Genomic DNA, 23595 nt, shown 5'->3' on the forward strand with positions numbered 1-23595 from the left:
AAGAAGTGAGGTTCTTACCCACGAAAGCTTATGCTCCCAATACTTCTGTTAGTCTTAAAGGTGCCACAGGACCCTCTGTTGCTTTTTACAGATTCAGACTAACACGGCTACCCCTCTGATACTCACTTACATGGTCACTCTTCTACGAATAGTTAAATTTGGATTCTACATGTCTCAAGTCTCTCAGTGCTTAATTTTGCTTTTTTGGGTTTTTCCCCCTACCAGATACTTATTGCTGCCTCTGCACCAATATGCCTGCAGAAGTGCTTCTGTTTCTTTGTCAATGTTTAACCCTTTGTGGTGATATCCAGCTAATGCTTGCCCAGAATGCAAATAACAGAGCTGCGTATCTTGAAGAATATAACTACCAAACAAAAGAAGATCATGAAATATTGCACAGTCTTCATAGAGAATCCAGCTGTCAAGGTATAACATCAAAATAATAATATATTTGGCTGAATTAGTGTGGTCCTGTCAGCCAATACTTATCCCACAGTGTTTCCTCAGATTTTGACAAAACAGTATAGTATATCACTTCTGGGGGTAGGAGAACCTTTTGGTGCTTTGGTGCTATTTCTTTCTTGTCAAAAAGAAAGCTGAACATAGAAATTAAAATAGCTTTTTCAGAATATGACTTTTCTGGAGAGTATATGATAAAATCATGTACTTTAAATATATCTAGAGTTTCTTTTAAAAAAAATTCTTTACATCTTTCAAGTAATGGCCAAATTCTGCCTTTCTTTAGACTCTGTGGAACCCCTTTGATTTTTGGGCACAACTCAGTCATTTTATCAAACCTTTACTACTACACTTTTTTCATAGTCCCTAAAATAAATAAAATTTGTTTAGAAAGAATTTATAATTGACATGCAGTTTTTGCTGTTTGTTTTCCAGTATTTGCGTGGGCCACTGACTTGTCTACAGACTTGGAATGTCAGCTTTCAGTTAGCTGCAAATGCTATGAGGCAGCTAATGAAATCTTGCTTTTTAGTAACTTAAAAAAACAAAATCCAGAGCAGCATACACAAGTCCTGAAGAGGATGGGTAACATCAGAAATGAAATTGGAGTATTTTACATGAACCAGGCTGCTGCAGTGCAGACTGAGAGAGTGGGTACGTATTATTTTTTTTGCACTTGTTACATATACTATTCTATTCAGAGGTTTACATCAGTGAAGCAGTGTAACAGTGATTATCATTTTCAGCAACAGTGTTTGAGAGATGCCTCCTGAACTCTTCGTTCCAGGAATAAAGGGAATTTCAAAGAACTTCTTTGTAACAGATACTCTCTCCTGTAGCTAATGGTATATTAGTGCTTCCATTATAAGCAGTGTTTTTCAGAGTACTCAAACTTACATATGAACACCTTAGTCTGTACTAAAATATGGAATATAAGACTCTGGAGAATCTTTATAGTAGTTATAATTCCCTGGAAAAAATAAGAGAATACTAGCACAATTCTCCTCACAAAAATGCCCCCAAAATGTCAGGCTGCTATTGTAGGATATTATTGCCAAATTTCTGATTTGATGATTACTTTTCTGTCCTTTCTTTTTCTTTAACAGAATAGTATTTAGCTGAAATCGAACCTTAATGGTAAACTTTAAGCAATTGATTATTAAATAATTTACTGATGGTTACTTCGTAGCATAGTATCTGAGTTATTTTTATCTACTTACTACTTCTTTCCTACTGTAAGTATCTTTGAGGTAATTGAGTAAATTAATTGTCTTTTTAATGATGGTCTTTGTCTTACCAGCTCTCTGTTAACTCTCAGTGGTTTTTGACTTAGTGTTATCAGAAGGCAGTGACCGTTTTCAGCAATATAGTTCAGGGTACCGTTTGTTGGCTTATTCAAAATTTCAACCTCTTTATGACACTAACCACAAAGCATACATCATTGCTAGTTGCCAAAAGATAATGGATTAAGTTTTCCTTTGCTCTGGCCAAGACCAAGCACTCTTGGTGAACTATTAAATCTTCAGTCTTGACTTGTATGCTTTTCTGGAATTTAATACTATATAGAAACATGAGAACAATAATTTAATATAGATGTTGATGGTTTAAAAATCTTTAAGAAGCTTGAATTAAATTGTAAGACCTCTTTTTCCTTTGATTTAGTGAGCAAAAGTGTATCTGCAGCAGAGCAGCAACTGTGGAAGAAAAGCTTCTCTTGCTTTGAAGAAGGGATTCATAACTTTGAGTCAATTGATGATGCAACCAATTCTGCCCTTCTTTTATGTAACACTGGAAGACTGATGCGAATTTGTGCTCAAGCACATTGTGCTGCCGGAGGAGATTTTAAGCGAGAATTTTCCCCAGAAGAGGCCCTTTACTATAATAAGGTAAAAGGACTGTTGATCAGATCGCAGTTCCTTGCTTAAAAGAATGGGCCTTGCTATTTTGCAGTGATTTCCCACTAAGCATGTACATAAAATACATTTCTCTGGATGGATCACTTGCTGTAGTTCAGCATTTTCAAACTAATCTTTATTGTGAGCAGTGGAGGATTAGCCGCTGGGCCTGTGGCCGGGGGCCCTGGTCAATTGGGCATGCCCCGATCCGCTCTGCACACCCGGCGCTCCTGCCAGGGAGCGGGGTTAGGGTGCAGGGGCTTCCCCTGGCAGGAGGGGTGGGCGGAGTGGAGCAAGCCCCTGTGACCTGATCCTACTCTCCCATGGCAGTAGCGCTGAGGTGTGTGGGGGGACTGCAGGTGGAAGGGGTGGGGAGGGGCCCCACTTCCTCTGGCCCAGGGCCCCACAAATCCATAATCTGCCTCTGATTGTGGGGTTTTACCTTTGGATTTAGACACACTGATTTCTAAGCACTTTGAAATGGCAGAAATGTTATGACTATTTCAAGTAAAGCTTTAAATGTAGAAACTAAAAATATTTTGTAATTTTGTGTATTGTTTTCATATTAATTGAAAGTGGTATAGGAAAATACTAAGAATAAACATAACTATGTAAAGAAGGAGCTCGCTATGAAAAAAAATACAGGTATATGTTTTGTCAGTTACAAAAAGTGAAGTTGGTGGTAGATTTTTTTTTTTTTTTTTTTTCTGCCCTCCCTCCCCCGACAAGCAGGCAGTTGCTCTCACAAATGCACGCTTAATTTGTGAGTGCAATTTCTGTGAAGCAATGTGCTGATTTCAATATGTGCACACAGTCACTTACACATGTGTAATTACACATTCAAATTAAGTGTGAAGTGGCATGTCTGATTTTAGAAAATCTGACCCTTAGTATTTTGATTAGTAGTACTTATTCCAGATCTGATAATCTGTGTAAAGATTGCTGTTACCTTGCTTATCTGATGTTATGCACATAATTTATGAGAGGTAAATAATTTTGATATTTCTCAACATATGTATTTCTGTTTGTCCCAGGCCTATAATGTCTCTTGTGCAGTGTTTTTGAATGGTTACATATGGCAATAATGTTGGGACTTGGAAAGTGGTATTTAACATATGACCTTAAACTAACATTAAACTCTTTAAAAAAACTACTTTTTTTTGTCTTTTAGGAACCATATAATTTTATATTTTAAACATTCAAAAAGTGTATTCAAAATTGAGTTTTCAGATTAGCTATAAAACAGTCCTTAATGGAGTTTAGGACCTCCAGTTAAAGGAGAGCAAAAATTGTGAACATATCTGATGGAAACACTATAACCAATGAACTTAAAGATTACCCTTGCTATAGTTAAATATTGTCCTTTTTAGATTTTGCATCATTCATTTCATGATTGGACAGATCACCAAGCTACTAGGAGAAGCTGGGGACATTCAGTCTTCTCCGTCTCATTGCTGACTGATTGGTAAAGGTCTCAGAAGAAAATAACATACATTTAAATAGCACTTTTAATTCAAAAGGATTCTCAGGGCTTCCTGAAGTACATAGAAGACCACTGATATACTGTTAAAGTAGAATTTGACAGCACTTTTTAAGATAGAGGGATCTTTTTGACCTGAACAATGGGACCCCCCAACTCTTATGAATAATGCTATGGAATCTTTAGTATCTGTATAAACAAGACCTCAGTGTGTTAGGTCTTGGGCAGAAATCCTCCTGGCCCTCGGTGGGCTCAAAATACCCAAACTGGACAGTTCATTTGTGCAGGAAAAAGAGTTGGATAGCTTTTGCAATCTCTTGTACATGAAGCCGGGCTCTGCAGCAGTGTCTTTGTAGTATCATGTTGGAGGTAGGCTTGTGTATGGACAGGGAAGCTGGATGGACCATGGCTAGGGAGTGTCTAAAGTACACCACATTGCCCATGTTTGTGGGGACTAGCTGCTCATTGTATAATGTACTCTGCTTCCAGGATTCGGTGGATTCTGTCCCTGCCCTTGTGTAGCTCCCTTGTACCAAGCCCTCCCTTCTACACAAGAGATAAGGATTTTATCTTTGCTTAATTTTGCTTCCATTTCCATTCCTACACACTGTAATGTAAACATAATTTGTGTTGTATATTTTAGTCTGAATTAAACTCCAATTTTGTATTTGCATGGTATTGCCAGTTACATGTAGGAGATGCATGATTTAAATAGATTACAAAAGTGATTCTGAGGAAAATGCTAAGAAAATGTCCAGATGAGTTGTGAAATGCTTCCATATTAGAATGAGTAGAGGATACTGGATTGTTACCACTTACTGTGCTATAAACCCGTGTCAATAACTACTGCTTTACTACACATTTATTATATTCTATAGGCTATCGATTACTATCTGAGGGCTTTAAGATCACTGGGCAAAAGAGAGATGCATCCAGTTGTTTGGGATTCTGTGAACTGGGAACTGTCCACTACCTATTTTACTATGGCAACTCTGCAGCAGGATTATGCACCATTATCTAGAAAGGCTCAGGAACAGGTAATGAAAGAGGATTTATAACAACATCCACTGAAACAAACATTCTTCATGGTTTTTTTTGAAGAACAAGCAGAATGGTAGAGAACTCCTGCTCTGAGCCAAAGTGCATACATAACTTGTAAATCTTTATAGGATAAAAACTTGTGTAGCAGCTAACAGAATACGGCACATTAAGAAGAGTACACCGTAAATAGTTATATTGTCATATCTCCTTTTTTCTTTTGTAGAAACTAAAATATAAACTGCTATGTAAACATCTACAACCTGTTCTTTCATATTGGGTCTTCGTTATTTCAAAGTAAATGTTTTGACACTGCATCATGAAATCTTGTTTTTGTAGATAGAGAAGGAAGTTAGTGAGGCCATGATGAAATCTTTGAAATACTGTGATGTTGATACAGAGTCTGCACGACAACCCCTCTGCCAGTATCGGGCTGCAACTATTCACCACAGACTGGCTTCCATGTATCATAGTTGCTTGAGAAACCAGGTAATAGTCCAGAATTTTGAGATTTTTTTTTTCTTGTGTGCTGTAATTTATGCTCTGTATCTTCTTGGCATATGCGCAACATGCCTCAAGTGGCACGCAACCAGGATTCATCCTCAAATTTGGTCCACTCAATAGCTTCCCCGGCTTGGGCTGGGTACTGACGAGGAGTGCAATGTGTGTGTGTGTGTGTGTGTGTGTGTGTGTGTGTATATATATAAAAATATAAATACAGTATGTGTACATTATACTCCTGTTTATCTGAAACCCTATTATCTGAACACCTGCATTATCGAATCCCTTCCTTGTTCCCCATGTATCTCATTCTGGGGGACAAGGGAGGGATTTGGATAATGCGGCATTTCGGATAATAGAGCAGAAACCCCTGGCCAGGATCGTGAGGAGGATGACTAGCCTGGCCATAAGGGAGGCCCCCCTGCTGCTGAATGGCTCCTGCAGCAGTGCAGGGAGCACTCTGCAGCCCCCGTCACGGGAGTGTCAGCAGGGACATGACAGCAGAACTATAGAGGGCTTCCTGTCTTGCCACAGGGCAGGTGACAGCCGATCACTGCAGACACAAGATGCGGTGGGGGAAGCTGTGGTCTTGGAAGGGAGAGCAGAGTCCTGGCCAGGGGTAGGGGGACTCTGTTTTGCCCCACATCTTGTGAACGTAGGGATCTCGTATCAGTGACAGTGCAGGATTCCTCTGCAGCCATGCTGTTATGGAAGTGAGTGAGCTGGGCAGAGCAGAAAATCCAGGGTAAGACTGCGAGGAGGATGACGAGCCCTCAGTTACAGGGGAGGCCGCCTCGCTGCTGAATGGCTCCTGCTCTCTCGATTATCTGAACACCTGATTATCCTAATAAAATCCATGCCCTCCATGCTAGTCAGATAATGGGGAGTATGCAGTATATGTATACATGGGTGATATTTTTAATGATTATAATCTGAAGTGGATTTTTGTTTACAAATCCTGACCTATGAAATTTACGAGCTCTTTTAAGCAAGGGCTGTCACTGTGTTTGTATACTGCCTAATACAATGAGGCCCAACCTGATCATGGCCTCTAGCATTACCACAATATAAATGTTTAATAAAACACATTGTGATCTCTTTGAAGACTGGCAGTTTCTTCGCCTTCCATGGCATTCATCTGTTTTTTTTTTTGCTGAAGGTTGGTATTCATAGCTGTGGGTTATTTTCTTATAACATAAAGAAATGGTGGTTTAAAAAGTGCTTGTTGCTTTCTAACTTTATTTTGCTTTTGCACACACATTACACTGTTTTACATATGGATTCAAATTGTGGTTACATAAGGCAGTAGATTCAGAGATTAATTTAGGATTGTACACACATCTTCAGTGAACATAATATATATATGTAATATTGAACATGGGAATGTCTGTATACTTTTGGTTTGATGTTTTCTCAAAGAAGTTAAATGTCATGACTCATTTCAGTTTTTCAATATTATTATATAAACAAAAGTCAAAAACACTTCATTATATGAAAACAACAATAATGCGGAGTTGTAGGCTTGAAACATTAAGCAGTCAGAAGCATGCAGAGTTGCAGGCTACTAGTCCAGGTCCGTTTGGCCACGCAGCATTCTGTAGCTGAAGACCAACTCTGGTGTAGTGGATAGACGGAGCCTATTGCTCAGTTTTGAATGGATGTATCCAAAGTTTGAAAAGATTTGTCCTGAACTTGCTGAACGTGCTGGACACTAATGTAATGGCACCACTAGTGCTTTGAAGTCAGATGGATTATCAGCATTCTTCAGATTTTTTTCCACCTTTGTTACAGCGGAAAATTGTCCTTGATAATGGATGAGAACATTTTATTTTTTGGATTAATAAATAAAGGGAGAAAGTTGTGATTTTTGCTGAGCAACCACTGCTTTGCAATTTCTTCTTGTTCACCTGAGCATTTCTTTCCTATGTATTTTGGATGAAGGAGGATGGGGCAAGATGTGTGCAGGAGTAATTGCCTCATGCAATCTCTCTTGTACTTTTTGCTTTGTGTGGTGCAAGATCTTCCTTCATCAGTAGATCTAGTAATATTGCGCATACAACAGCAATTGTTGATGTGTCTCTTTGGGATGTGTCAAGTGCCAGAGCAACTGGTTTCAATTGACTGATCGAGTTCTGTGCTTCTTGGTAAATTCCTTGATTATTAATTATACTGACCACTTTGTCTTCACATTCTGCCTCATAATCACTCACAATCCTGAAATAATGCAGCCAGTTTTTAATGTGTTTCCAGGCATGATGTTTGACTGTTCCATCATGTGTTACCAGGAATTTGGGGTTTTACAGATTCTTGGCCTTCTTTTAACTAGGCTATAGGCTGATGGTGATTTTATATATATATATATATATATATATATATATATTTGTAAATCTACAACATTTACACCAAATGCTTTGATGAAAGTCTTGTCAAGTAGATTTAGCCATTGTGATGCACATCAGTACGTAATCCATATGTTGTCATCTTGTTCCAAATTACTTCCCATATTTTGCATCTTTTTCTGTGTCTGTCAAGTAGCTGTTAGCATCACAATCGTGCAGTTCATTTGCTAATGCCTTGGCTTCTCTTGTCAATGTTGCACAATACTTTCCAGTCTTATTGCTTCCACTATCAGCCGCTGATACAGAAACCGCAGTATTCCCTATCTGCACACAGTTAGCTATCACTGGGTCATTGTGCACATCACTCCAGCTATCTTGTAATAATGTAACTGCTTTTTCATGTATTTCATTGAGTGTTTCCACACTCAAGTCATCAGTAACTGCGTCTAACAGTTCATCTGCTACCTGCTTTCGATGGAGTGCTTTGTAGCCTGGCCTGAGACAGCTGATCATTCCTTGAAAAGTTGATTGGTCAGCAACAGAAAAGGAAATATTATAGTATGATAGAGTGCTGGGCGCTGGCAGATGAGCCACCACTCTGATCGCTTTGGCACCCATTAATGTGGGAAGCATGGGGGAGCTGAAGAATTAATTAGCACACCAGCTAAAGATTGATAAAAAGAGACAAGAAGGAAATGCTAAGGGGGGAAGGGAGAGGAGAGGAGAGGAACAAGGATAGCTGAGCCTAGACTGATGGAAATCTCAGAGAAGTTGGATGTCTGCTCCTCTCAGACCCTGAGGTAAGGGATTAAGATACAAAGGACACTGTAAATAGCATTGCTGCATGGAACTGTAAAGGTGTTGGTGGAGAGAACATAAACTATGTAACATTGCTACCAACTGGCAGAGTCTGAGCAGGTTTCTGTGTTACCAGAGCGCAGGAGCGGTGTGTTTCCTGTTATGTATAGCCATTTAAAAAAAAAAAAAAAAGATTTTCAAGTTCTTTTGTTTCGGTTTTGAAAGAGTATTGTTTCAAACATATCCATATGTGATTTAAAGAAGTGATAATTCATCCTCATTGTCTTTGGGCAACCTGGATCTGGCTTTCTTTTGATGTACTTGGCAATGGCAATGTAGTGTTATTAGTACTTTCATCCTCAGTCTGATTCTGATACTCGCATACGTTTCAGCCAAAGTCAGTGGTTCTGGTGTCTTTATTCTTTCAACTGCATTTTGCCATAATGTTTCCTCATATTGTCTGTCTTTCTACACACTTTTCCTTTTAGTTTCTGTATCTAAGACTCTCTTTGTCATCTTCATGAACTTTCTCAAAATAGCCATGAATTGGGTCAAGTGGTTGTCCATCTTTGCTCCTGTTGGAATATTCTGACTTGAGTCCTCACTGAGTTCAGGTGAAGCGGTTGTACTCCAGCCAGCCAGATCAAGAGACAGAGTACTAGACTGGACAGTTTATCTCAAACAGAAACTGAAATTTCTGAATCTCGGAATTCCCCTTCTTTATTTGCTCAACAAACATATAATTTTCATTGCCCGACAAAGAAGGGAAATTCTCATATTCAGAAGGTTTTTGTTTGAGGTAACAAAGACAATATCATACAACTTTAGATTGATGCTGTTTGTTTTATTTCCTTTAATTGAAATTATAGACTGTTACTGCAAAACTATTATCAAATAGCTAAGTATTTTTCAGTAATTTCCATTGGTATATTCTAAGAATAATTGTATTTTTCCCGGTTTAAATGGGTATTTACCAGCGCACTGTCTTAAACTAGCTTTTCCTGGGAAATTGCCGACCCTGCATTTCCCCTCTTCCCCCCCCCCAAATTTCACAATTGTGGATTGAGCAGAAGAGTGATTGTGGCTGTGCCCTGCCCCCCAGGCAGTTTTTTTTCACTGTTACGTGAATGCCTAAACACTTACTACATAATGTACTTCTGTTACAGGTTGGCGATGAGCATCTAAGGAAACAGCATCGAGTACTAGCTGAACTTCATTACAGTAAAGCAGTGAAGCTTTTTCAACTCTTAAAGGATGCACCCTGTGAGCTTCTTCGTGTGCAGTTGGAAAGAGTAGCATTTGCAGAGTTTCAGATGGCAAGTAAGTTGGACTACAAATAAAGAATCTCTGTGGGAGAATCTCAAAAAGGAGTAAAATTGTTACTGAGACAAGGTGGGTAAGGTAATATCTTTTACTGGACCAACTGTTGGTGAAGGAGACAAGCTTTCGAGCCCAGACTTGAAGAAGACCTCTGTGTAAGCTTGAAAGTTTATCTCCTTCACCAATGGAAGATGGTGCAGTAAAAGATATTCCTTAACCACCTTTTCTTTCTAATATCCTGGGACCAATATGGCCACAACTACACTAAAATTGTTACTGTCCATTTCCCCATTTTCTTGAGAAAGTAATAATCTTCTACTGCTTTGGGACACAACCACGCTCTGGGAAAGACCTATTTTAGTCCATTGCCCACTTGTAAAATTTTCAAACAAGCACCTTTGTGCTTTCTCCTGAGCTGTCCCCACCCATTTGGGAGGCACTCCCCATAAGTATTATCCACCTTTAAAATGCCTCCTTAGTAGTCTCCTCTTTCCACAATGCCTCCCCCCAAAAAAAACAAAAAACTAACCCTTGACAACAGCTAGGCTGCTGGAATGCTGAGACCACTGCCTGTCATGCTGACCAGTCTTGTTATATTGTGTACTTGTACTTCCCTGTCTGTATCCATCTGTTGTCTCTTGTCTTATACTTTGGACTGTAAGCTCCTTTGAGCAGGGGCTGTCTGTAGTGTGTGTGTGTGTGTGTGTGTACAGCACCTGGTACAGAGGGACCCTGGTTCATGACATGGGCTCCTAGGCACCACAGTAATACAAATGATAATAGCTTTGTAAGACACACTGAGATCCTTGCATGAAAGTAGCTGTATTAGTCCAGAGCTCATGTCTTTCTAATTTTAGGTCAAAACAGTAGTGCTGGAAAATTAAAGACTCTGTCTGGGGCTCTAGACATATTGATAAAGACCCAGTGTGCATTCCAGCTGATCAGAAAGGAGCTTTTAGCTGAATGTGAACAGGTAAGCAAAAGGACAAGTGGTCTGATTATCTATTGCTTTGCACCTTGTGTAGTCACTTTTATACCTTTTCATTTGGGAATAAAATACTGGTTTTTAAATTGTAATTGAACTATTCTTTAAATATTAAACTATCACAGTTCGTCTTCAGGTTTTTGTTAAATTCTCTTCGTTGTGTCTGGATTGTCCTGCCTGGCCCTTGAGTTCCCGCCGGGGAGGCTAGCCCCTGGCCCCTCCCCTGCTGCCACGTGAGCAGCGCTCTGGGCAGCAGGGCTGCGTGCTCCTGCAGGGCAGCACGGCAGCGTGTCTGGCTCCGGCCGAGCGGCGCGGCTGCCAGACATACTGCTCTGAGTTGCATGGTATGGGGGTCGGGGGGTTGGATAAGGGGCAGGGGGTCCCAGGGTGCAGTCAGGGGACAGGGAGCGGGGGGGGGGTTGGATAGGTGTGGGGGGTCTCGTGGGGCCTGTCAGGATATGGGGGTATGGATAGGGGTCGGGGCAGTCAGGGGACAGGGAGAAGGGGGGGTTGGATAAGGGGTGGGGTCCCGGGAGAGCAGTTAGGGTCGGGGGGTCCCAGGAGGGGGTGGTCAGGGGACAAGGAGCAGGGAGGTTGGATGGGTCGGGGGTTCAGAGGGGGGCAGTCAAGGGACGGGAAGCGGGGGCCAGGCTGTTTGGGGGAGGCACTGCCTTCCCTACCCGGCCCTCCATACAGTTTTGCAACCCCGAAGTGGCCCTTGGGCCAAAAAGTTTGCCCACCGCTGTTCTATAGGCACAAAGAGAAGGCACAAGTTAAACAATCTTATGTTTTGAGGCTAAACCCATTTTGGAATCCTGTCAAGTTCTGCCTTGTCAGACAGCACCAGAATAGTGGGAGATCTAAGCAGAACTGAAGTTCTGCATTAAAATGTTGAGGACAAAAATAGTATACCCAAACCTCATTATATATTATTGGCATGACATATTGTAACTCGGTCAGATGAATTCAAGTTAATAAGACAAGTTTTAATGTAATCCTAGTTACACTGGACCTAACTGTAGTTTTATTAAAGCTAATTGCCAAAATTTCAAAGAGAAATGTAGTTCTGAATTCTCATAGTTCTGCAGAGATTGATTGGGACTGATGTATTTCTGCATAACGGGACATGATGAGTCTTTCCTTTCCAGTAGTAGTCATCATCTATAGTACACTTATTGATCTTCTGAAGTCTTTGAGAGTTGCATATAAACTTCTTTTGAACGAGGTTTATATTTTCCACTAAGATCCACCATGTCACTCAAGTGTTAACAATTTTGAAGGTCATTTGCAGTTGAGCCCTATCAGCGGGATCCTGATGGTTGAATAAGTAAATATTGCTGCTTATGCTGAGATACATTTGTCATTATCCAATGGCAATGATAATCTGAGCAAGATACTAAAATCCATGCTTTCCCATTATTTTCATAACTAAATTTGATAGAGTACATAGAACATATTAGAGCTACTTCAAAAAAGTCACAGCCAACCTTATGTAACTGGTGAAAATGCTGATGTAAGTTACTACCAAAACAATTTCATAAACAGCATGGAATAATAGCCTTGACATTAACATTGTATATTTTAACAAGTGAATTAAATTGAAATTGTACTATTTGAACCTGATTTAAAAATATAATTTGCTAGCTGGGTTAGGTGAAATACCTTTCTGTTTTTTAGATAAATGAGGATGTGAAAAGTAGTGATGAGAAGACACCACCTGGTGACTCCTCTTCTAACCTTAATAAAGATGAAGTAATAAAACTCCTCAGTATATTTGAATCTCGATTGTCATTCCTCCTCCTCCAATCAATTAAATTGCTAACGTCAACAAAAAAGAAAATTGGGTAAGTCGAGACTTGTTAAGCTTTGGTAAGATGCATCCTGGATTATATGCATTGTAAATTTGATTCTATACATATTACACACATGCAAGAAAATGCAGTGTTTGTATATGTCATTTGTATTTTTTGGAAAGATAATTTGTATGTGTGCGTGTGTAAATGATCAAGCTACATCTCAACTCTGACTTACTCTTCTGAGTATTTACTATTTTGTGATTTGTGTAACTGAGGGAATGACGTAAAAAAATTGTCTGCTCTTTGTGTGTGGGCAGATTCTTGTATCTGTTGTTTCCAAAGAACTGCCTAAGATCTTGAGAAGAGAAAATAAAAACAACCTATGAATGGCCGTAACAAAAAGAAAAATGATCAAAATTTTATATTGCCCCTGGTAGATTAGAGAGAGGGAGTGTCTGTTTCACCATGTTTCATAATGTCTATCTTCCCCTCATCCCGGTGGAGGGGGCGCGCGGGGAAGGTGCGTGCACATGTACAGAGATAATCTATAACTTGCACTGCAATCACCTATTGGCAGGTAGCCTAAAATCTCTCTGACTTTTGGCATCATCTTTCTATAGTGATATATTGTTTGTGCCGCATGTTAAGTGGATGTGCTTTCCTTTGACATGGGTGGTCTACCTTACGTTTCCACCTATGACAGAATATTGCTAACAGACACTGGGAGCCCCAATGCAAAGTACTGAATTTTGCGGATGACGATGTAGTTTGAAGTATGACATTTACGGTATGCTGAAGTCCCCACTACAGCTAAAAAATATGAAGAGTGATGTTTTTATGTGCAAATTTGGGGCTAATGCTTAGCAAGGTTGAACTGTATATTTTCTAAAATAAGTATTGGAGTGGTAGCCAAAGGATTATCTTTTTTTGTGTAAGCATTTCCTTATGTTCTCAAACAATATCTAGCTGCTAGGATTTAAATCAAAACAAAAACATGGCCTCTCTTTCTTTCTTTCTTTCTTTCTTTCTTTCTTTCTTTCTTTCTTTCTTTTGTTTTTCTTTTTGAGTTGACCTTAAAGTGCTCTCTAGAATAGAGTTGTGGCAGTGTAATGATTGCCGACACCAGGATCACTCCTCTTGGATGTAATTATATTTAATCTTGCCTAGGGAGAGCCAGAAAATACATTCTATCCCATCAGCTGCAAATATGTGGTGACCTCATCAGCTGAGACTGTGTAGACACTACGGCAGCTTGTAGAGTATCAGAAATAGAATAATAATAGCAAAAAATCACCTTTTTGGAGTCATGTTTACAAAACCTGTTCTACCAGCTAGTTCCAGTCTTGTGTACATTGACAGTTTTTTTTTCTTTATTGTTGAATGCTGTATTAGCTGCACAGTTGGCATTAAGATCGAAGTACTGTATTTTCACATTAGAATACAGTCACTGGCCAGGGTTTAAGCAGCTGTTATGTTGGATGCTGTGTGGCTAAATGCAATTTAGGGAAGTATCCATCCTCCTGTATACAAGGACCATAAAGCAGAGGGGGGAGAGATGTATATATGGAAGGACAAAAGACTAGAAAAGAGCCTGACTTTTTCTATGTAGCAGCAGTAAGGTGCCTTTAATTTTTAAAAAAGCTTCCACAGGGTGGCAGTGTAAATATACGCAATGCCAAGGACCAGAGTATAACTATAATCCGTCTTTTTAAACAAATTGATGTGCAGGGTAATTGACTAACACTAGTAATTGTGTTGGTTCTGTGCTATCATACTTCATAGCCTTGAAGAGGGTGTGATGTCAGAGTAGAATATTTAGATTTTCTTTTCCCATCTACTGTTCTAATCACTAATATTCTGTTTAAATTGATAGGCTGTATACATAGTACATACATTTCAATTTAATTATGTTATAGTGTTTAATTTTTCAAGGTCTGCAAAATAAAAGCAGAATGCTATTGTCATACAAACTTAATACAGCTAATGTGTGTCATTCAAAAACTGTAGAAGTGGGTAAGTTAAATTCTCTTTTCTCTCTAACCTTTTTACATGAACTGGGCATACAATATTTGCACCCTATTTGTCTATAGGATGAGGGGGGAATGCCTACCCTCCCCCATGCCTCCACACCAATGGTTAGCTTGGTCAGATTGGAAATTGAGTAATTGCTCTTGCTGATCCCTGGTTATTGATGCACTCATTCAAGGGGAATGCAGAAGGGAATTTTTTACCTCATCTTTGAAACTGCGGTGCTCCAGCCACAAAAGTTACAATCTGGCTATAACCCTGCATAAAAGCAAGATGTCTTTAAAAATTAAGTGCTTAAGCAGAACTGAATTTGGCTGTGTAAAATTGTGAGCAGGGAAATAGTAATTCAAAGTGATGTTTCATCCTGGGCATTTTTGTAATTTATCCTGGAAATAGCTTGCATTTCAGTGGCTTTTTTTAATTGAATACCTGTTCTCTGTGTTAAATAAACCTGCCACTGCTTTGGGCCAAATGTTATGAACTAATTGCTGCTTTATTTCTTGGCAATTCTTGATGGATTTACAATTAAACCAACTAGTCACATATATAAAAAAAAAAAAATTACCTGTAATATCAGTGGCAACATTGTTGTTTTTTCTAAAATTTTAAAAACTGGCTTTTAGAGTTTTATTTCCTAACGTGGCATAAATGTACTGGAGAAGGGGAAGCCAGTTTAGCGATTCAGAGAGAAAGGTAATACAGTTGAAGCGATGAGCCAGCAAAATTACCTTAGTTTTGAATGTTTTGAATGGATAAGTGGGGCAAGATGGCATTTGTCAAGGCCAGAAAGGAGAAGGCTGCTGTAGCCAAGACACAAGATGATGAGGGACTGGATAACATATTTAGCTGTGTATGGAGAGGAAAGGCAAGATCCTAAAGATATTATGTAGGAAAAATCTGCAAGATTTAGACATAGCTTAGGTGTGAGGACCCAGAGAAAGCGCTGGGTCAAAGATGATGCCCAGATTACAGGCCTGAGTGACAGGGAGAATGATGGTGGCGCCCATGGTGGCAGAGAAAGCAGAAGGGCTTGTGTAGGGAAAGATTAAGAGTTTTGTGTTGGCCCCACTGAGTTTAAACTGGTGGCTCAATAGTCATGAAGAGCTGTCAGAAAGGCAGGCTGAGATTTCTGTTTGGAGACAGGTATAGCATGGAGCAATAGAGATGGCACTTGAAGTCATGTTTGTGCATATGCTGCCCAGAGACTGTAAAGGAAGATGACAAGGTGAGGTTCAGAGCCCCATAGGACTTTTTCTGAAAGCTGGAGTAGGGATGAGGTGGATACTCTGAATGAAACACTGAAGGAGTGATTAGAGAGGTAGTGGGAGAACCAGGAGTCATGGAATCCCAGGGAGAACAAGATTTTGATGGTATGGGTAGTCACTGTTTTAATAAATTAATATTTGCACAATGTAATTGTTTATGCTTTGATACAATGTAATAGTTCAGGATACCTATGGTTCCTTTTTCAGTGGCAGTAATGAAGAGGAGGAAGTTCTTAAGACCAACAAGCAAGTTTACTCCCTTTTATTGCGTGCAACTGCCAACAAAAGTGTGACTCTGCTAGCAAGAATAGAAGTCATTTTAAATTTGCTGGAGCAGCTGACTCAGAACAGTGAAGCCGATAAGACAGGAATTCGGTGACTTACTAAATATAAAACTGCTACAGATAGCAGAAATATCAGTGCCTTGTTAAACATGGGGTCAGTGGTTTTGTCCCATGTGGTGCTTAGTTTTATTGAAGTTGAGGTAAGCATTGCCTATTTATAACATGGTACAGCTGGGAAAGAACAGGAGTTCATCGCTATCCCATGACAGCTCAATTATGATTTGATTATTAATGTTTTTACATTTGTGAAGTGCTAAAATTGAAATCTAGAGGTAAAGCTTCCAATCTTTAACATTTGAGAAATACAAAGTTGATTTCTCTGAAAAGCAGTGGGCTTTGCAGTGATGCAAAATAAAATGTTTAGCATAAAAATGTAATCTGTTACAGTTGGATCAGTTTGATATTTTTTGTACAAAATGTTACTTCGTAAGCAAAGCGGTATTGGAAGACTTTTTCCAGTAATGTTAACTGAAACTGTACAAAGAAATTTCCCTTATATATGCAAACATATTTCCTTTTTAACTACAGTTAATACCATGCACAAAAATAAATGTGTGCCTTTTTAGCTTCAATACAAGATTTTTCAAAGATATTAGCCTTTGCTGGAATGTCATTTTCACCACAGAGTGAAATGGATTTAGCTGTATTTTGATTTTTTGGATCAGGAATAGTATTATCCTCCTCTTCAAACTTGAAACTGTGAATAAATGATAAAGCATATTTTAAATAAATTTTATTTATTAAAACTAGAACATACAAATCTGAGTTTTTTGTTTTTTTTTATTGCTATCATTTAATGTTTCTGTCCAAGAGATCACAAACTCCCCCAATCACATTGAAAACAGGTTTAAAAAACACAAGCCTCATTTTCATATGTGCTGAGCATCTGTAGCTCCGATTAACTTCACTAGGAAATCTGAAAATCAGGCTTTAGTCTCATGTCAATATGTTAGGACTTAAAACATGTAGCTATCTCTCCCAAAGTGTCAATGAGGAATTCAGAAGCATGAGATACGAAGTCACTTTTACTAGTGTTGCTCTAAAAATTAGAAGTATTACAACTATATTTGTACAGCAATGATCTGTCATCTGATTTGTCAGAAGTTCTTAGATGCAAGTTTTTATTTTGGTGAATAGCTATCATGTTCCTAACTCTCCTGAATCAAAATCGGATTGGAAGCCATGTGTCTCTCTCTTTTCTTGAAGTAAAAAGTTACACAAGTTAAACAGTACTGTATATGTGTTCATCATTAATCTGGATTCCCTGCAATCTACCTCCTAGTGGTGTTAGTGTTGGACAGCGCCTTCCATTACTATTTTTAATTGTCCGCTCCATATTCACATCAAGCAAGAAGAAATTCTGTGTCTGAAGTTGTTTAGAAATTCTCTAAATGCTAGTGCAAAACCAAAGCAGTGTTTTTTCTGCTTAAGACTGAAACCAATTTCATTGCCTTTCTTTTGAGAACTAGCATGTAGCCATCAGTGGGGAGGGGGAGGGAGGGAGCTGAACAGTATTTATCCTGGAAGGTCCTATATTGGGGGGGGGGGAGGGAGCGGAGGGAGGAAGTAGGTCTCATGATGAAATCCTGATTATCATCTTTTTCATTAGACATCAGGACCCGCCAAATGTATTACCAAGAGAACATCCTTTTACAACCTCCTGTCTTCAAATCATACCCATTGTTATGCAGCCACCCAAATGGTTCTGGAATTGTCGTGGCTCACTTTGGACCTTGCCATTTATTCAGAGGTGTATGCATATGAATAATATGTTGAATCTAGATTTCTGCTAGGATGGCCATACTTTCCTAGCAATTATATCAATGGAGGATGATTAGCAACTTCAGTGTTTGTTTGTTTTTTTAATTTTCTGTTTACATCAAAAGCAAACACCTGTGAAGTAAGAAGGGGTAAGATTCTTCTGATTTGTTTTTTAAGGGCTATAGTTATAGAGCCAAAAAGTAAACAGGGAGCCTAAGACTTCTAATCTAATCCGTTGAGTCTGATTCCCTATAAAAATGGTAACTTCTGTAGGTAACTTCTGTAATTTCTTAATGGCTAATCATGATACAATTCCACACTGCAGTGGAAATTAGATTGCAAAACAGAAGAAGTTCTTCTTTGACATGTTCACCAGGCATTTGTGGTTAGCAAGCTACACCTTTTTCCTCAAGCATGAAAACTCATCTGTTGTGAAGCACTGGGAAACAACTTTGGCTTGCTGTAGTCAGAATTTGGAAGAATAATCCCATTGATATACATAATCTCGTCTGTTAACATCCCTGTTCTGTGGGTGTCATCGTGACTTGTTCAATCGATATCTAATCTTTCATGATCTTATCTTAAATACTGAGTAGCTGATGAGAGAAAAACCCCCACCTAGTTATCATTTCATCTGTGTACAATCTCTAACTGTGCAAATAAATGTAGAGTAACGTGGACAAGCTTTTCCTTGGCTCCTCAACTGGTGCTGATAGTGGAGTACCAGGAAATGCCCCCACAACCATCCATTGATGCAAAAGTACAAAACTTTGAAACTAAAGGCCAGTTGTCATTTGTTATTGCATTGGTCTCTAACTGCTAGAAGCCCAACCTAGTACTGTAAACTAATGCAAGTTTTAAAAAATGCTTTAAATATTTGCAGAATTTATAAGAGCAGGGTCAGGTATTTTCTGCTATTTAGCATCTGGCTGAGATTATCACTTTGACTTTCGACTGCTATCAAAACTGGAATTTCAGCAGGGCATCAGTGTTTAAATCTACCTCCCAATAATTGTTCAATAGTTGCTACAAGTGGTTAAGATCTCATTTTTTAAGCCTTGATATGCAAGGCAGCATGGTGCATTCTAACACGACGCTGCCCCATTAATTCAGTACTAATTTGGGTCCTGATCCAACAAAAAAATATGCATAAATAGCATCACTAGGAGTTCAAAGGCATGACGTTATTCATGTGTGTAAGTCTTTGCAGGATCAGGACCTTCACCATCACAGTACCAACTGCTGAATCATAAGCACCAGCTCCTTCACATGTTCCCTGGGGGTCTCCTATTTGGGTGTGACCCAGCCTGACACTGTTTAGCTTGCACCAGCTGATTAGAACATAGCACGGTGGATAGACCATATGATTCATATACATGAAGATGTTAAATCCATAAAACCGGCCCCCTCCAATCCTAAAGCATATTCTAACAAAGTTTGACAAGACAATGTTTCTTTCGGGGTTTATGCCTTCACCAGTCAGTGTGTGTGTCACAGTTTGAGGGGTAACTGCACATATATTCCCCTTCCATTGTCCACTCCAGGAGTGCCCAGTCAGGCCTCAAGAGTCCAGCCATCATCTGTCTCGTGGCAGGAATTTGTGTCCTACTCCTTTCTGGCCAGAGGTTTTTAAGGCTGCAGGTTCCCTGCTGTACATTGTGATATCCCAGCAAGCCAGTTTGTCTAATGACTGCTCCTAAACTGTGCTTTCTCTCTGAGGACAATGACAACATTTGTACCAATAATCCATACTGCTTTCTCAGCAAGCATGTTTAAGGCAAAAGCATTATAGGGAAAACATATTTTTAAAAGAAGTTCCTATACACTTACTAATAAACATACCAAAAATTGCCCATCAGTCTTTCGGACCTTGGTAGGCCAATGCCTTCCAATTCTTCCCGCCAGGGTTGGGGGTCCCCTAGGACCAACAGTCCTGTCTGTTTGCTGAATCAAAAGGAAGACCACATGTAATTTAGTTCATCCTTTTATACCAGAAGCCCTTTCTTTGATTCCTAGTGTCTGGAACACCCAGCCTCATTGAGTATATGCAAGTCATTCCAGGGGGTGGTGCTGCTCTAGATCGGTTTGCAATCCCAGGGGTATTCACACATACTCCACTCACTGTTTTTAGTTCTCGGAGGAGTTGTGGTAACCCTCCACCATGAAGTAGAACACAGTCATACAGAAAACGTTAATGAATTTAATACAGTGGTTCCCAGAGATAATGTGCGGGGTTGCAATATGTGTCACACTATCCATAATGATAAGTTTTTTTTTTTCTTCAAATTACCAAATGCAGTATGGCTAACCTGAACCAATCGAAAGTCATGTCAGACACCCACAAAATTATGCATTAAAAGAATAACTGTCTTCTGTTTTTTGTGTATTTAGGGTTCATGTTTTCAAACTGTTTTCTGAACCCATAAAGGGTAGAAACTTAGGCTTTGTCTACAGTACAGGGGAAATTCGATCTAAGCTACATAATTTGAGTTACGTGAATAGCGTAACTCAAATCGATGTACCTTAGATCTACTTACTGCGGGGTTCACACTACGTGATGTCGACATGCTCTCTCGTTAACTTCCCCTAGTCTTAATCCAGTGGAGTACAGGAGAGCAATCTGCAATCCATTAGCAGGTCTTCACTAGACTCGCTAAATCGACTACTGATGCATCAATCGTCGCTCATCAATCCCCCAGTAAGTGTAGACAAGCCCATACTTTTACATGAAAGCTGAGAGTCCTAGGTATAACATGATTCCAGGAACTTGGCCTTTAAGAAAAGTACCAAATATGATATTCATGCTAAAACAGTGAGCATTGGCAACACTGCGAAATTCTTTGTTCCTTGAAGTGGACACTTATGCCTTTTTATATATTTTTTTTCCCTGTGTATTCAGACATGCACAAAGGCGCCAGTATCAGGCTGCAATTCCATGTTGCTATTTTGGCTTGAGTTGGGGCCCTTCAGAGTGTGCTGTGATTATAGTTCTTATGAAGCCAGTACCAACGGCCATAACAGAAGTAAATATTAAATCATCTCACTAACTCTCCATATCACCTTTTCTTTCCTGGAGAATAGTGTGGCACTCTGTCTGCTAAAGCAGAATAGAAAATGCACCTTTCTACATCTAGCATCTTTAGATACTCAAATTCTTTTAAATCAGAATTAATAACACTTGAAATTGAAGCCAGGCTGCCTGCTTGCTGTGCTCAGATTTTGTTTGCTGTAAACAAGAAAGCTGGGCAACAGCAGAGGAACTGATTTTTGGCTGATTCTCGTTAGCCTACATAAATGAGAGAAACCATTGCCAGGAACTGGAACGAAAACACACATCAGTTGCACCTTAGAACCCCCAAAACTCAAAGGTCACTTTGCCATTAGATGTCAGTTGGAACAGGAGCAAGCCTAAATTGTTCTGCGGGGTTTGGGGTTTTTCAGAAGCGTGTGTCAGCCACGCTTTGGGCCTGGAGAAGTGAACGAAATTTGGAGCAAAGCACTATGCCTGTACTCCACTGTACTGGGTGGCTCAATGTCTCGAGGAAGTGCCTGTGCCTTTGTTTCTCCTTGTTGTTTATAGCAATAGCCATTGATGTGGTTAGGTTACCTTTTGTTTTCAGACCAGGTTACTGCAATGTGGCCTGTGTTTCACCCTCATTACCACTCTTCCCAAGTGATGTTAGTGGAATCCTTCATTATCCCAACTGCCATTCTAATTTATGGGTCTCTATTTTTATAATTTTAATTAAATTAGTAAGCCCTATTAGCATTCTCCCTTAAATTACAATTATAGATATCTGTGGCAGGAATATAAAAATAACTTAAGCCATGTATTTTTACCTGTTGGGATAGGGACCAACTTCCTCCATCAAGGTCTGATTCAGATGGTTTATGTGGACACTATTGGTCACGTGGTTATGCTGACCAGTCATTGTAAAAACAGCTGAATGGCTATAGTGCCTATAATTCTGTTCCCTGTGTTTTATAAGCAGCAATTCACTCTCCGGTCTTCTCACCGTTAATGCACTTTGGCATCTGAGCGAAATTACACAGCAGGGACTGTCAGAACACAAGCCAGAATACTAAATAACCTGGGTAATGTACCTTTTCTTTTGCTCTGTAGTAAGGTGGCCAGGCAGCCCATCTCTTGTCTGAGAATTAGGAGCTTCTACTGATGGAGAGGTAGCTGGGTAGTACGGTCTTGGTGCTATTCAAAGTACAGATCTCCTAGAGAAGTAAGTGAAACATTTCTTCTCTGTGAAATAATATGCATTCTTTATGCAGAGCCTGTACATTGTTACCTGGTCTCTCAGACTTCCTTGTCATGCCGCTTTTGTACTATATTTCTAAAACCCAGTTCAAACCCCATCTAATGGGGGAATATATGAATATAGTGCTCCGGCTATGAGCCAATGCTAGGACATGACCTCTAAAATGAACTGCTATCACTAAGCTGAACTCAAATTAACCAGCATTAGCTCAGTTTTTAGATGCCTTCACATTAATAGATACAGAAATATTTTAACTCTTTCACTGCCGGAGATTTTATGAATAAATTGCAGGTGGAGGTGGGAACACATCTTGTGTTTTGGGGACCAAATGTTTTCTACTTAGCCTAAAGTGAATTTTCCCTAGTAACCAAAAAAAAAAAAAAAAAAAAAGTGCCAGAAACTAAGCATGTGCAAATCCCTGATTTGTTGATCCAGTGTACTTCGCAAGCACACCTCAATTTCTGACCTAAACAGAGCAAAAACTAATCCTATTGCACCAGGTATTGCGGGGGGTGGGATGGGAGGAGGGAGGAAGGGTGACAGCTGTATTAAGCATCTTTTTTTTCAACACATACAGGCTAAATTTTCACAACTGGCCTCTAATTTTAAATGCCTAAATGAATAAAACCCCTTTACAAAACACACGAACCAGAGGTCACCCAATACAATTAACAAGCAGCAGGTTTAAAACAAAAGGCAGTAGTTCTTCACACAACGCACAATCTGTGGAACTCATTGCCACTCATTGGCTAAGTTTATGAAGGATTGGGCCTTCAATGGCTATTAGCCAGGATGGACAGGGCTGCAACTCTATATTCTGCTGTCCCGAAACTCCGACTGCTAGAAGCTGGGACTGGATGACTCGATAAATTGCCCTGTTCTGTTTACTCCGTCTGAAGCATCTGGCACCAGTCATTGTTGGAAGACAGGATACTGGGCTAGATGGACCATTGGTTTGACCTAGTATGGCCGACCTTATGTTTTTCTGAGCTACAGAAAAAGGCAGGAGAAAAATGGGAAAAAATGGAAGTCAATGATAAAATCCTGTCTGGAGCAAAAGCAAGGGATGATGGATTACGACTACTACAGCTCAGTAAAGATGCCTCTTTCTGAGCAGTTTCCAGCAGTCTTAGAGCGGGGGGTGGGGGCATTAATACTTAAGGAGGCCTCTGTGCAGTAGTGGCGTGGTTTCTGGTATTTCTAATGTAAGTAACTGAATGGGATTACAATGGTAACTGTGTGATAGGGAAGAAAATGTATACTAGTGGCTTGAGCACAGATGCAGGAGTCTCCATTGACTTCCATCTTTTCCCCG

General features: G+C 39.6%; 1 protein-coding gene across 2 annotated transcripts in view; it reads left to right on the forward strand.

The window, feature by feature from the left end:
• The window catches only part of EDRF1 (erythroid differentiation regulatory factor 1), a 47685-nt gene extending 30696 nt beyond the window's left edge, over positions 1-16989 (forward strand). For both annotated transcript variants that reach the window (XM_026650932.2, XM_026650933.2), the window contains 9 exons: positions 226-426; positions 895-1113; positions 2122-2345; positions 4713-4871; positions 5212-5361; positions 9677-9830; positions 10688-10803; positions 12493-12659; positions 16112-16989. In XM_026650932.2, the coding sequence (XP_026506717.1) occupies positions 226-426; positions 895-1113; positions 2122-2345; positions 4713-4871; positions 5212-5361; positions 9677-9830; positions 10688-10803; positions 12493-12659; positions 16112-16283 (1562 nt within the window). In that variant the 3' untranslated portion in view covers positions 16284-16989. The remainder of the gene's footprint in view (positions 1-225; positions 427-894; positions 1114-2121; positions 2346-4712; positions 4872-5211; positions 5362-9676; positions 9831-10687; positions 10804-12492; positions 12660-16111) is intronic.
• Positions 16990-23595: the final 6606 nt, after the last annotated feature.

This window comes from Terrapene carolina, unplaced genomic scaffold (genome assembly GCF_002925995.2).
Source record: "Terrapene carolina triunguis isolate 2854851 unplaced genomic scaffold, T_m_triunguis-2.0 Scaffold95, whole genome shotgun sequence".
NCBI classification, from domain to species: domain Eukaryota; kingdom Metazoa; phylum Chordata; order Testudines; family Emydidae; genus Terrapene; species Terrapene triunguis.